The sequence below is a fragment of the Schistocerca nitens genome, chromosome 4 (genome assembly GCF_023898315.1).
Source record: "Schistocerca nitens isolate TAMUIC-IGC-003100 chromosome 4, iqSchNite1.1, whole genome shotgun sequence".
Classification (NCBI taxonomy): domain Eukaryota; kingdom Metazoa; phylum Arthropoda; class Insecta; order Orthoptera; family Acrididae; genus Schistocerca; species Schistocerca nitens.
In genome coordinates this window covers 752,676,453-752,692,164 of record NC_064617.1, presented here as the reverse complement: position 1 = coordinate 752,692,164, position 15,712 = coordinate 752,676,453, and the positions used below count along the sequence as shown (strand labels likewise).

At 37.3% G+C, this 15,712-nt stretch overlaps 1 protein-coding gene across 2 annotated transcripts in view; it reads right to left on the bottom strand.

Annotated features, from left to right (window-relative positions):
* The window catches only part of LOC126253024 (probable serine hydrolase), a 72,153-nt gene that overhangs the window by 7,420 nt on the left and 49,021 nt on the right, over window positions 1-15,712 (bottom strand). The window contains exon 3 of one of the 2 annotated variants that reach the window (XM_049954085.1): window positions 10,431-11,618. The exons of the other annotated variant lie outside the window; for it this stretch is intronic. Within the exon in view, the coding sequence (XP_049810042.1) occupies window positions 10,777-11,618 (842 nt within the window). The 3' untranslated portion in view covers window positions 10,431-10,776. Of the gene's footprint in view, window positions 1-10,430; window positions 11,619-15,712 lie in introns of those variants that run through there. 2 annotated transcript variants of the gene reach the window in all.

The following is a 15,712-nucleotide window of genomic DNA, read 5'->3' as shown; positions in this document are numbered from 1 at the left end:
CCCTGGAGGGAAGGCAATGTTTTTCTTGAGGAACACTATTGAAAAAATTTAGAGAAATCGCATGTAAAGCTGCCTGCAGAACAATTCTACTGCTGCAGATATACATTTTGTATAACTGGTAGTGCTACAAGGTATCCTCTGCCATGCATCATACAGCGACTTGCAGAGTATGTAGACGTAGATGTAGAGTCAAAATAATAATCAACAAACAGAATTCCTTGTTTTCCATCCTGTCAATTTATATTTAAGAAGTCTGCATGTGTTAGCCTATTTTACATATCTGATAACCTTGAACTGTGCTGTTTGTTTGAATAAAACTGCCGACTGTGAGCATGGTTATATGAAGATGATATGTATAACAATAATGGAGATTCCTGGATGGAGCAATATGAAGATGAAATGTGTTGTTATAAAGTAAAACTGAATGTCCAGGTGAGCATTATTTCCTTTATTGTTGAATTAAACTATATTGAAATAGCATTGTAAAACATGTCATTGAAAAAAGTATTTAAATAATGACCTGTCATTGTAAAACAATGATAAAAAATAACAAAAAATTAAAAACACATTACTGAGTTTTCAAAGGGTGTGGCCATTCCAATACCAATACTTCTGGGTGTCTGTTGAGCCAATTTTTACTCATTTTTGTTTGTTAATACTGCTACTGTTGTGAAGAGGTGGATGGAGAGATCAAATATTTGGCAACACACATTCTTCTAAAACCTGAGTACTACTCAGTACCCATCTTGGACTGAAATTTTAACAAGTACTCCCAATCCAGCTGCAGTTGTTCAGTCCCAAACAACCAAGCTTATCCTTCAAATTTGTGCTTTGTTGAAATTATAATTTAGAGAGCATGTAAAGTTAATGGGTCTGCATAAACAGTGTCTACCACCCTCATCCAGACAAAAAATTGTCAGACTATAACAGCAAGTTCCAGAACTCTGAGAGCTGGGAGCTGCTGGGAGTATAACACTATGCAGGTTTCTCAGCATAATGAAAGTGTTAGCATACAGCAACTGCACATGGTCTGTTCAAAAAATTCCACAACATTCGTAATTTTGTGCCAATGGTGTTTTGGAGCGAAATGCTGTTGGCATCCCTGCACATGCTTGTGTTTAATGTGTAACTACCAGAGGTCTCATTGTTGTATGCCTATTAGTTATTGTTCATGCCATATTAAGTAGAACATTGTGTCGCCCAGTCTGTGAATTTCAAGATGGCAGAGCTAGATGAGCAACACATTTTGCGTGACACTCAAGATAACCTTTACAGAAAAGCACCAAATGATGCAGGAAGCCTACGGGGATGAGTGCTTAAGCCTTACTCAGTGTTACGAATAGTTCACATGGTTTAAAAATGGCCAGATGGAAACTGAAGTTGACCCTAGTTCAGGGTGCCCTTCAATGCTCACCGATGATGCTAATGTCAGGAACATCAACGAAATTGTGCATGCCCATCAAAGACTGATTATCCGAGAGATTGCAGAAGAATGTAACATTTCAACTGGATCATCATGAAATCCTGAAACAGCATCCTGGATTGTGTTGCTACCAAGTTCATCCCACAGCTCATGAGTCCAGACCAGAAAGGCCTTCACCTCACAATCTGTGAAGAGCTTTTGGATCGCACAAATGAGAATGAGGTGTTCCGTAAGAGAACCATAACCAGTGATGAGACATACGTCTATGGTTATGATGTTGAGACTTGCGTTCAATCTTCACAGTGGGTCAGGAAAGGTTCTCCAAGATCAAAAAAACCTCAGCAGGTCAGGTCAAATGTCGAAGCCATGCTTATAGTTTTCTTTGACTTTGAAGGATTAGTTCATCACGAATTCATGCTGTTAATTGATGGTACTATCGGGACATGTTGCAACACCTGTGAGAAAATGTGAGAAGGAAATGACCTGAAATGAGGTGAGACAGTTCATGGCTCTGGCATCATGATAATGCACCTGCCCATTCATCCCTGTTGGGGCACAAAAAATGAAATTACCGTTCTGCTTCATCCTCTACTTTCCAGACATGGCCCATGTGGACTGGTTTATTTCCAAAATTTAAAACCCCATTGAAAGGAAAAAGATTTACAATGATAGACAAGATAAACTAAAATTTGCAGACAGCGCTTCACACAATCCAGCAAGAGACGTACTAAGACTGTTTCCGGAAGTAGAAACAGCGATGGGAGTGGTACATCAATTGTGGAGGAGAGTACTTTGAAGGAGACCACTGTGTGATGTAGTCTTCAGTCCAGAGACTTGTTTTGATGCAGCTCTCTATGCTACTCTATCCTGTGCAAGCCTCTTCATCTCCGAACTACTGTAACCTACATCCTTCTGAAACTGCTTAGTGTATTAATTCTTGGTCTCCCTCTACAATTTTTACCCTCCACGCTTCCCTCTAGTACTAAATTGGTGATCCCTTGATGCCTCAGAATGTGTCCTATTAATCGATCCCTTCTTCTAGTCAAGTTGTGCCACAAATTCCTCTTCTCCCCAATTCTATTCAGTATCTCTTCATTAGTTATGTGATCTATCCATCTAATCTTCAGCATTCTTCTGTAGAACCACATTTCAAAAGCTTCTATCCTCTTCTTGTCCAAACTATTTATCATCCATTTTTCACTTCCATACATGGATACACTCCACACAATTACTTTCAGAAAGGACTTCCTAACACTTAAATCTACACTTTATGTTAACAAATTTCTCTTCTTCAGAAATGCTTTCCTTGCCATAGCGTCTACATTTTATATCCTTTCTACTTCGACCATCATCAGTTATTTTGCTCCCCAAATAGCAAAACTCATTTACTACTTTAAGTGTGCCACTTCCTAATCTAATTCCCTGAGCATCACCTGATTTAATTCGACTGCATTCCTTTCTCCTCATTTTACCCTTGTTGATGTTCATCTGCCCATTCCGTTCAACTGCTCTTCAAAATCCTTTGTTGTCTCTGAGAGAATTACAATGACAAAGGCAATCCTCAAAGTTTTTATTTCTTCTCCATGGATTTTAATTCCTACTCTAAATTTTTCTTTTGTTTCCTTTACTGCTTGCTCAATATACAGACTGAATAACATAGGGGAAAGGCTACAACCCTGTACCACTCCCTTCTCAACCACAGCTTCCCTTTCATGCCCCTCGACTTGTATAACTGCCATCTGGTTTCTGTACAAATTGTAAATAGCCTTTCACTCCCTGTATTTGACCACCTACAATAAATAAAAGGTAAGAGTGGAAAAAATTTTGTGGACAAAGTTCCGGAATTTTTTGAACACATCTCGTATTCACTGGCAGATGAGGCTCTTTTTTGCACTTCTTGGCTTACTTTCTTGTGTTCTCTAGGCTACCATCTAAAATTGCTCAATCTGGGTCTCCAGTAGGTAGTTTAAGCCTACCTGCCACTTACCTCAAATATGTAATTGTGAAAGTATTAGCATTTTCAATGGTATTATCTATATGTGTATTAATGATCTCTTGTCTCTCACAGGTCATCAGAGTTTTGTTCTTTGGTTTTTCAGTTGTGTGTAACGGCTGTCTGTGACGGTGTTGTGGTATTGCCGTACTTCTGTGGTTTTTTGAGAAAAATGTTCCATTTCCATCTAAAATTTCTCAATCTGGGCCCCCAGTAATTAGTTTAAGCCTACCTGCCACTTACCTCAAATATGTAATTGTGAAAGTATTAGCATTTTCAATGGTATTATATGTAAGTGTATTAATAATCTCTTGTCTCTCACAGGTCATCAGAGTTTTGTTCTTTGGTTTTTCAGTTGTGTGTAATGGCTGTCTGTGACGGTGTTGTGGTATTGCCGTACTTCTGTGTTTTTTTTTTTTTTTTTTTTTTTTTGAGAAAAATGTTCCATTTCAAAACGACATTTGGTGTTTTGTCAACACTAATGCATGACTGTACACCTGAAACAGGCACCTGACCTCTGATAACCATCCCACTTACAAGCAACTACACAACCAAATGAGTCACTCTGTGGGAATGCAAAACTCAGGTGGCACTCGCTAACAGATAACTTTCACAGACGTAGCATCCTGTGGAAAAGTCTAAAGAGGTATAGGAACATGCAAATCTAAATCAGCAGCTCAACCACTGGTTTCTATTGAGGATCTAAATAACTACTGTGACATGCCAACATCTTTACTTGACAAACACATAAGGGCACAAACAGTCAACTTGCTTTAAAGAATCAATGGTTGGTACAAACAAAAAATTTTCTGTCTTTTACTGCCTAAAGTAACTGGCATTTTCAACCATTCTGACAACTAACATCCTGGGCGAAGGGACTCATAAAACCATTACCCAAGAAGGGATCTGACAAACCATCTACAGGGCATTTGCATTCTATCAGTATTATCGAAGTCTTTAGAATGCATAGTCCACAAACAGCTTACAAAATGTTCAACATCAAATAACCTTTTAGATGAATACCAGTCAGGTTTGCAGCAAAACTGCAGCATGATGATCAAGCTTGTAAAAATGACTGTCGATGTGAAACAAGCTATGGATAAACAACAGGTGACTAGTGTGTATTTTTTGGATTTCAGCAAAACTTTCGACACTGTTGACTTTGATATTCTACGTGTTAAACTCACAAGTTAAAATTTTTCTTCAAGTGCTGTGCAATTGTACCAATCATCCTTTGCATCCTGCCAACAGTGTGTACTGTATATGGTCACAATGGAGGGATGTAGTAAGGATCAGTACTGGGCCCATTACTTTTCTTATTATTATATCTTAATGATGTGTCAGCTATTCTCCGCACTGCAAATATCACCTCTATGGTGATTCTTTTAGTTATATCTAAATGCATGATCAAAAACTTGTGCACAACCATCCAGCACATAAATGCTGATTTACGTATCTTCTTTGAGTGGGCACAGAACATATGTTTGAAACATAACCCATCTAAAATGCAAGCAATCTTAATTTCTCACAAAAAGACTCATTGCAATGCAGTTCTAAGAATCTCTTCCACCCTTAAATCTCACAAGCACAGAAATAATCTTTTATTCTTCTGCAAAAAACTTTATGTCAATTCCGGACAATCACTTAAACAGGACTGCAAAAAATTGTCAGTGTCACTTCATTCACTACCAAAATATAAAAAAGTATTTCATTTTGAGCTTAAAAAGAAGGCAATAGAATCACTAATACTACCCGTACTTGACTATTGAGATGTTATTCTCCAAGGACTTTCGAACAAAAGCTCATGCACACTAGAACTGGCGATGAATGCTTGTATGCAAAGAGGTGTGCTACTTTGACCTATCGCTCCTGCCCATGAACAATTATCATGGCTGCATGCTGATGAGCATAGAGGCTATGATACTCTCTGTTTGCTGTATTGTCTTCTTAATCATTGCTTTCCCAATTATTTTTCTTCGACTCTTACTTTGCTGTTTGAATAGCACAGCAGAAATACTTATTCTCAAATAAGTAAAATTCTCTCTATACCATCACATAAGACTGTGATGTTCTCTAAATCATTTTCTGTACCAGGAACCCAAATTTAGTTCAATATTCCTCAAAAAAAAAAACAGAGAAATTAAACTCCTTCCAGACATCAAAAGACAGTTAATGGACAACCTTGTATCACGATACCCATCTCTCCCATAAGCTAGTCTGCAACTCCCTCTTGTCAGTCCACCATCCCCCATAATTTTTCCCTCCCCTTTGTTGGCAGAGTTCTCTATTTAACTTATTTTCTTTACTAACAGCCACTGTACAGTCATTTCAGTATCTTCTTTACCCCTTCCTCTTCCATAATACTAAATGCCTGTTCAGATCTGCTAAACCAATCTGTATCATTCGTAATGCCCTTTTACTGTTACTATTATCATTATTATTAATGTTAACTATTGTTATTGTCAATTATTATTATCATTATTAATTCCAATTATTATTATTATTATTATTATTATTATTATTATTATTATGGATGTTTTGTAATATCTTTGGTATGTGTTGATCCTGATCAGATATTATCTTTCCTAATTAACGTAACTTTCATACCAGATTAATTCTCAGAGATTCAACTCTTTGTAAGAACTGCAACAGTTGCTATATAACAATATTATGACAAAATTAAAAATGTATAGAACCTCCATCATTAGGGTATTTGCCCTGAATGCACTATTTAGCAAAGCTCAGCAAACATTTCTTACAGCTGCAAGATGTTTTATGGCTGAGAAATTAAAAAAAAAAAAAAACAGACTTTAGTAATTTTATGGCACTGAACAAATCATCTATGCTTGGATTCTACAGAGAAATCATGTGTGCACACATTTTCCAGTACCTGAAAGATTGGATAACAGGAACAATTCCCAGCGTGTGTTACAGTAGCCTTAATCTGTGATCTGTTTGAAGAAGAGAAAACAGTCTTCTTTTTATTAAACAAAGTTTTTTAATATGAATTTCTTATGTAGAAAATGACACTTTACGTGTTTTTCCAGTAATAACAAGGAATGCTTCATTTAATTTTGCCAAGTATGGAGGAGCAGAGTGCGAGTTTCCTTAAGTCCACCCAAATTAAGATCTTTTTGGGCAAATGCTCGGATAATTCCTTCAAAAATGTCACAGGCAGCTTCCTTCCCACTTCTGTTTGACAGAGTTTGTGAGTATTCCATCATCTCTAATGAATGACAATGGTCTGTGAACAGATGTTGGCTAATCTTTCTTTACACTCTCTTAGAGAGAAAGTTCACACACACCTTTTAGCCAAGTGTGTGAAAGGAGGCATTTCTCAACTAGAAAGGGTAGTCATTTTAAATTCATTGGTGAAAGAAACCATAAGTGCCAGACGCTGCTGGTCCAGCTGGGTAGTGTTTGTACCTTAAAGTAACTTCTGCCCAAATATTAATTTTGTCATTATCAATACACAATCACAATGCCACAACCAGGCTTTAAAAATGTATCTTACATTATCCATTGTTAAATTTGCATAAGAAAACTAACCTACTCAGCTAATCCTTAAAAGGTTTCCAGTATTTAAGATAAATAAGTTAATGACATGTAGCCTGGAGGTATTTGTTTTGAGTTCTTTGGCTGACTGATGATGATCTGAATTTTCACCAAGATGACTGGCTGACTTTCTCAAAGAATGGGATGAACCATTTGCAATTGAGGATAAATCTTTGAGAATGCCACTCACTCATCCTGAGAGAAAAATCTGCCAAAAAAAAAAAAAAAAAACCTGATGCAGGTGCCTCAAAGCAGTATGTTTAAGTTTGGCCATGGAAGTCTCAACAATTACAAATATGTTATAGTTAAAAAGACTGGGTCATATTTTGGCTGACCATTTCATATGTGCTGGGGATTGTCTTCAGATGGGATGAGATTTGTAATTTATACCTATACAATTTGCTGTTGATTATAGTTGTGACCTTCCACCATTTCTGCTTCAGCAGAAACAGCACCAAAAAGTCCCTACCTTTTGCTTATGTATAAGCAAATAGTTTTAATTGTTTTGAGATATATATTAAACCAGTGGCTTTAATCTTTTTTTTTTAACTGCTACTATGGCATTTTATGGTAGTAAAGTACACAAAAATATTATCTCGCCTGTTCAACTGAAAAATATTCCTTGGTTAAAGAGTCTGTCTGGCAGTTGAGAAGTGGTTCTTCAACTTGAAATTAGAAGACAATGCACTAGATAACAATTTCTTAATGAGCAAAGTGACTTTTAAAACTGTGTCCCATATAGCAATTGTTCATCTGTATAGACGTGATCATCAATAATTGTGACATTACTAATCATCAGAAAATCTGTTGCCCTGTTAGATGACAAAACTTCTCCATGACTGTGCAATAAAATATATTTATTGTAAAGTTTCCAAGTCACAAAATGTGTGCAATTTCTTTAAATTTCCAGACAGACTAAAATTTTATACCAGAAGTTGCCTCCAGATTACATCTGGATAGCTCAGTCAGTAGGATCACAGACCAAGAAAAACAAGGGTCGGTGTTCAAGACCTGGTTTGGCGTAGTTTTAATGGCAGGAATTTTCACAACATGGTACATTCTGCTGCAGGGTGAAAATTTGATGCTGGCTAATTAATTCTGAGTGATTTGTCACAGAAGTCAGTCTAGATGTCAGTGTAATGAATGTGGGCTGCTTCCTCATTTGCAGATGACAAGGACAAGGCACTAAAATACACAGAATGAAACTTGCGTGATACAGCCTCTGGCAGAGTTAATAGTAGGATATAAAAAGGACAAAAATGTGAAACAAGTTGATAAATATTTTGAAACACATATTGAAAACAACATGCCCTTATATATCATATATACCATTTACTTGATTCTGATTATAACACCTTTCATATGGTCACCATCCTGTTCCATGCAATCCTCTAGCTGGCAAATGAAAGCTTCAAGCACCCACTTCAGCATGTTTAATGGGATTTCCTCCACAGCTGTATATACCCTTTCCTTGAGTTCAACCATGGTATGAGTCTGTGTAGCATAAATTTAATTCTTTGAGTATACCCACAAGAAGAAGCCAGAGGCAGCCAAATCTTGCTACTGTGGTGGCCATTGAATGTCTTCAAACCTAGAAACCAATCGAACAGGAAAATGATTCTGCAAGACATTCAGGGACTGCTGAGGCATTGCCTTGTCCTGTTGGAATCAAATGCAGTGTTTAAAATGGTCAACCCTAAGCTATATCGTACCACATTCACAGTGCATGGTTATCCATGCAAAGATTACCTTTATTATGTGGCACACAGTACCTGTTCCAAGAAGCACAAGGCCAAGGTTCATTACAACTTTAATTTGTTAGTTTAGTTTCCATACAACCTGCAATTTGTGTGCAAGCAGAGGATATCACAGATAATGTGCTGCAGGAAACAATCTGACATTGTTAGTGCCAATGCATGAGTGGCAGCAGAATGGTGAGCTTCAGATGAGTGCTTGACATGCCTCTTACACTCGATCAGTGGTCCATTGTGTCCTTCATTGTCCTGAACTATTCTCATTTACATAAGATGCAGATGGTGATGAAAGAGAAGTGAACTGTGATGAGAGACTCAAAACAAACATGTCTCAATGCTCTGAGGTTCACAAGGCCAGAATTACAAATGACTGTCCTTCCTCAAAGCAGTTTGTGCATACTTGTTTTGTGCAGGGGCAACAGTGATGCCATATTGCATGACCCGGATCCTACTACTCATTCTGCTGCCCCCATACACTGTCAGTGTGTATACTTGACTGCTCTACTAATGTAAATTAATATTTTTGAATTGGCTAAAACACCAAGATAGAGAGATCTGTATTCAAATTACATAATAAACGAAGGCAATAAAATTTAAAGCCACATGAACACAGCTTTCCTCTTCAGAATTATAGTGAATATAATAATGAACTTGCTGAAAAGTATAAATAAAACTGGAAATGGTACAGGGTTATTTTTGAACTGTGATTCAATGACATATGTTTCATTGATATTTAGTTACATGATTGCTAGTTTCCATTAAAAGATTGGTAAAAGTATAATATATACATTTTTATATAGAACTTAAGACAAGGATAGAATCAGTATTCAGTGAGTATAATGTAAAAACAGTCACAACAGTTTGAAAGTTTGCTTTAATAACTGAATAATGTACCACATTTGATTAAAATCCACCTATGTCAATCTGCTTCAACTTTAAGATTATGTTTGTGCAACTTTCAATTCTTCAGAACAACATAGAATACACTATATATAAAAAACAAAAATACTTTAATCCAAAACATCTTATGGAACTGCTGTTACTCTACGAAACAATAGGATAAATCGGTTTTTATCAAAGACATGATGACCGGTGATATCTATCTCATAGTATTATTTGGACCATTAATATAATTTCAGTGACAGAAGCAATACATGAATCAGATACATAAAAAAGCTAATAATGACAAAGTATGTGCTCTCTATACATTAACATTTTTACATAGATCCGAGGATGAGTAGGAGGAGACCACAACAGACAAGTTTGTGTGTTGCATTCTGCTGCTACACAGCATATGGAGGATCACAATGTGCTATATGTGTGTCTATTAGAGAAGAAGAATCTTTGTGAGGGTTAGAACACAGGAAGATTTCTTAAGTAGTGATGTGAAACTTTTCATATGGACCAGACATTATGAATGAGATCTATGGAATAACACAGTTAAACTAGAGGGTAAAACTATAAGGCTGTAGAGAAGTTTCCAGCAGGCTTCCAGTGAGTATTCATTAAAATTGATACATACGCACATTCTAAGTATGACTAGTGTTTCTTTAAAGTCAGTACCACCATTATACTGTTGTTTATTTACAGTGTTACATTTACACTTACATAATAATGATTTCAGCTTCAAAGTGCCATTATCAAGTGTTTTAAGTGTTATAAATTGCCTAAGATGGCATACAGTTGTATTAAAATACACTATGACAGTATGCCATCTTAGGCAATTTATAACACTTAAAACACTTGATAATGGCACTTCGCAGCCGAAATCATGATTGTGTAAGTGTAAATGGAACACTGTAAATAAACAACAGTCTAATGGCGGTACTGACTTTAAGTAAATATATTATGACTGTGGCCCCGTATTAGGAAAACAAATTATTGTATGATTAGTGTGTTTTCCCCAACAGAAGACCCAGCTTAAATAAGCCATTAATAAAAAGCATTACCAATTCATTTGATTATACAACCAAATCCATAATCCTGTCTCTGTCACGCCACTTTTCTTTCCAGTCTGTATCTTTACCTTAGTTCAGTACATACAACTATTGTCACGATAACAGGAACTTGTTAATGAGATGTGATATCCTCTCTGGGTTATTTAGATGCAGATGATGAGTGCCATCCACATTATAATGATCCACTCTGCTGCCATTCTTCTTCATCATCTCTACAGTCTTCATGTACACTTCCTCATGTATACCAACAATAGAACCTTGATTACCTCTTATGCTAAGGTTGGAGCATTTCACATTCTGAGCTAAGCTAACAATAGCATCAAATGAGAGACGGCCCCAGACATGGATCCTCAGCCGTGGGTCCCGTGAGAAATAATACCTGTCTTCATCACCATGAGGCACACGAATTGCTCCCCTCCGAAGCAATATTTTACACGAGTCTATTGTTGGCGATTTTTCACTACCTTCATAAAGACGTTTCAGTATTTCCTCATAAGTGTAACTTGGGGGCTTATTTTTTTCCATTTTGTCTTCGACAGATATGATCCAGTCAGCAAACTGATAAGCTTTAACATCTACTACTGGCCTCACAGCCATCATTGTCCTGGCACATTCAATGCTAACATATTTGTCTACTTCTTCAGGATATGTTGCAGCATATGCTAAACTTGTCGCACTGCCAAAAGAGTGTCCAATGAGTGATACCTTATTCCACTTGAAATGCCTTGTAATCAGACGTAGTGTTAACACAGCATCCACAAACTGATAAAATTTTCCAACTGGGAAATGGGATGAATGTCCATGTCCAGGAAAGTCAATAGCCAAAAGTCCATCCACATTTAAATGAGGAACTAAAGGATCAAAAGTCCCAGCATTATCCTCATATCCATGCAAAGCAATTACTGGCTGGATATCCGTCCGTCCCCACCACTTACCTGTCAAAAAAGAAATACTGAAGTAGTCTGTAAAATATTGTAACTTACTAATGGTTTGTGTTGCAATTTTACCATGACAGGGGAGTAAAAACACAATCTGTTGTTATTACATGAATAATATTGTGAAAATACAATAGCCTATGTAATGTCTCAGCAACATTGTGCACAGAAATGATTGCTTCTTGTACCATAATAATATAATCAGGGATTAACAGCAAGTGTGTTCCCACTTTGTGTTATGAAAATAAGATTTAATAGTAAAAAAAGATACTGCTGAAATTCTCACTGAGATTGATTTTGGATGCTAATAATAAATTGCTAAAAAGTGATCAATCTGCAAAATCATGTGCAAATCAAGCTTCTAAAGAAAGTATCTGTTGTAGTCAACGAAAAACACAATTACTAGCTTCTGGTCAAGTGTTAAATGTATAGCATTGAATAGTGACTTACTGGAGAAAACGTAACATCGACACCGCATATCACTGAATTATTTTGCTGAAGAACAGAGTTGTAGCCAACTGGGAAATATCCAACAGAGTGATCTGTCAGATACCTATATACAAGTCAATGAAACAGGAATGTGTACTGAATATTTTCTTCTCTTACTTTTTTATTTATTTATTTTAATTATTTATAGTTCCTTTTATTTTTTTCCTGTACTTTGTACAACACAAATTATCTGACCTCGATCTTAGTTAAGTAATCATTACCTGAACAAGGATGAGCTAATCAGTTTCTGAATGCCTCCTGCTAATAAATTGGAACATGCAGTTGGTTGTCTTAACTGTAATATTATGTATTTTATTTCCAGAGGCTTTTATGTTCAATGGTTGTTTCTTATTTGCAGACAGTCTTAATGCTTAAAAGAGGTTTTCAGAATGTAATCTGATGTATATGAAATGTTCTTTGGTTTCTTTTAGTAGTCTGAAGAAAACCATTCACATTGTTTAAACATCCTCACTTGAATCATGGAAGAGTCACTGCACAAAAGTCTGTCATAGACCTATTGACATTAATACCTACAGGTCCTACTAGCACGCTGCATTAATAAAATATCTCACTCTGGTGCTTAGCTCTGGACTATATGTATATGGACAGAATTACTCAGATAAAACTCCAGACTCCTAATTGTTGCTCAACACTTCTTCAGAACAAAGTACATAGCTTCATACATCACTATTAACATACCTGTATCATAACACGACAGAACAAGCACAATTGTATTACAAATCCAAATAACTGCAGCAATTAGGAACCATCACCTATGAAATTTTTTGTCAACCTATTTTCAAAACTTCAGTTATGAATATCTTTGCTTCTAGGATTTCTTATCTTGATGCATGATGGTTGTCAGGAACATGTGAAATAAGGGATAGGCAACCACTCACTCATAGTGCTCAGAAACATTCAACAGAAAACAGCTCTTGCTGTTTCTCTAGTAAAAGTACACACTTACACACACACAACCACCCAAAGGCATATTTCCATGAGAACATTTTCCTACGTTTCAGATGCTGCTCACTTCCTTCATCGACTTTCTGCAGTTCCTATCCCATTACCACCAGATCCCTTGTCGGTCACCTTGGATGTGACATTCTTCAACACCAACATTCCCTATGCCCATGCAGCCAAGGAACACAACCCTTCCCAACATCCTCCTGATACCAAACCCACCACCTCTTTCCTAATCCTCCAGCCAAACACATTCTGACCCACAGTTATTTCACTTTTGAAAGCCAAAACTATGTTACTGCCTTGGGTATTCACATGGCACCGTCCTATGTGAACTTATTCCCATCTGGAGGAATCCTTCCTATCAAGTAAACACCTAAAACCCCTTGTCTGGTTGAGATTCAGTGATGACATTTTGATGATCTGGAATCATAGCAGTGACAACCTTTGCTCTTTCCTCCATAACCTCAACAACTTCTCCCATATCTGCTTCATCTGGTACTTCTCAACTCAAAGAACCATCTTCATCTTCATAGATGTAGATCTCCACTTCTCAGAAGGCTTTTCAAATACCTCTGTTCACCAAAGTACTTTCAATTTGACAGTTGTTGTTCCATCTCAAAAAGTATCTTTCTTAAAGCTTCGCCATCTGCAAATGCCCCATCTCCAATGGAAAGTAGGAATGCTGCAATGTACCAGTAATCTTACCAGAGCCATTACTGACAGATGGTATCCTATCCAACTCATCCAACCACAGTCTAGTTACAGGCATCTCCTATCCAACAAAGGCAGGACCATGTGTGAAAGCAGCCATATTATACATCAGCTCTGCTACAATCACTGTACAGTATTATACGTGGGCGTGACAACTAACCTCTGTCTATGTGCATGAATGCACACATCCAAACTGTGGCAAATCACAAACTTGACAATCCAGTTGCTGAACATGCTGCACTCCACTACACAAATGACTTCAACAGCTGCTTCACTACATGGCCCTTTGGATACTCCTTTCTATGAAGTATGCAGGAAGGAACTGTCTTTCCAGCATATCCTCCACTGCCTCAATCCTCTAGACCTAAATCTCCACTAACCTGTTTCACACCGCTTCACCTTTATGCTTTCCCTTCTCTCTTTTGTTCACACCAGTGTTGCCCCCCCCCCTCCCTCCCCAGATCATCTACTAACACTTCCCCTCCTCCAAGCGCGCGCGCGCGCGCGCACACACACACACACACACACTCTCTCTCTCTCTCTCTCTCTCTCTCTCTCTCTCTCTCTCTCCCTCCCTCTCCCCCCTCCCTCCCACTGTCCCTTTCTCCCCTCCCTCCCTGTCTCCCTCTTCATTGCCAAATTCCCCTCCTTTCCTCCCCTCCCTTAATTACTTATATGCTCTACACTTTGAACTCTCTTTCACTTGTTGTGCAGCCGTCATCTGTCAAAAGACCTGCATCACACTATCCCTCTAGGTGCGCCCCCCCCCCCCCCCCACTTTGTGTGCCTTAGCTACCCCTCCATCCGTCCATCTGTCCAGACAACTGTTCCCTATAATTGGTAGTCAATAATCAGTCTATCACAACCGTAGGAGTGTGTGTGTGTGTGTGTGTGTGTGTGTGTGTACTTTTACTAGAGAAAACCTAGAGCTCGAAAGCTAGTGTGAACACTGCTCTCTGTTGTGTATTTCTGTACTCCCACATCGGTCTGCTAAAAGTGAGTGGTTGGCTTTCCGTTATTTTATGCATTTTCCCCTCCAGGAATTTCCATTATTGTTAAAAATAGTGCACAGCTATTTAAGGCTAGCAAATTGATTGGTTTTCTCAAAAGAAGAGGCAGGACATGTAAGACTAGAGATTTTGTTAGACATGTGTAGAATTAGACTGTGATTTTTTCCTTTCCTATCACAATCTATATGTTAGAATGTTTCTGAGTACAATGCTGAAGTTTTAGATCAATGATACAGCATTATTTTATAGAACCATCAGAAAAATCCTATAATGACCAAATCATATTACGAGTTACTAATCTACCTGCTTAATATTACAACTTTACTTAAGGTGGATAGACGTTATGAGTATGAGGAAAAATTATTTGTTTAAATAATGGCCTGGCGATTATCATTGTAACTCAGTACCAGTTGGATGACTGATCATGACTTTTTCTGTTAAATATTCTTCAAATGAAGGGCAGATATGGTTTGTATCATATGCATTTTGTTAACTAATATGCATGAAAGACCAATACAGCACACTCAGTCTCCAGTCAGGTTATTCTGTACATCCATATGAACTATGTATCCTTATCTAGGGTACAGAACAGGGTTTTATATTATTGTACTAAAGTCAATAACAGGTTGTCAGCAGACACCAGGCAAGAAATTGAAAATCCTCAAATATTTAATCATAAAGTAAAAGAGCATCTGATTAACCAATCATTCTATAATATACATGAATACATGAATTCAGGCATGTACATTCTGCCTCCCTAATACTTGAATAAAATATATCCCAATTTTAGCAGCATATAGACAACTAATAGTGGTTTGTATAAAGATAAAATGGGTCGTTCGGAGTATTAAATAATAACAGTAGCTGAGAAATAAGGAGGAGGATCAGTGACATTTTTTTTCCAAAGTAGCTGTCTTT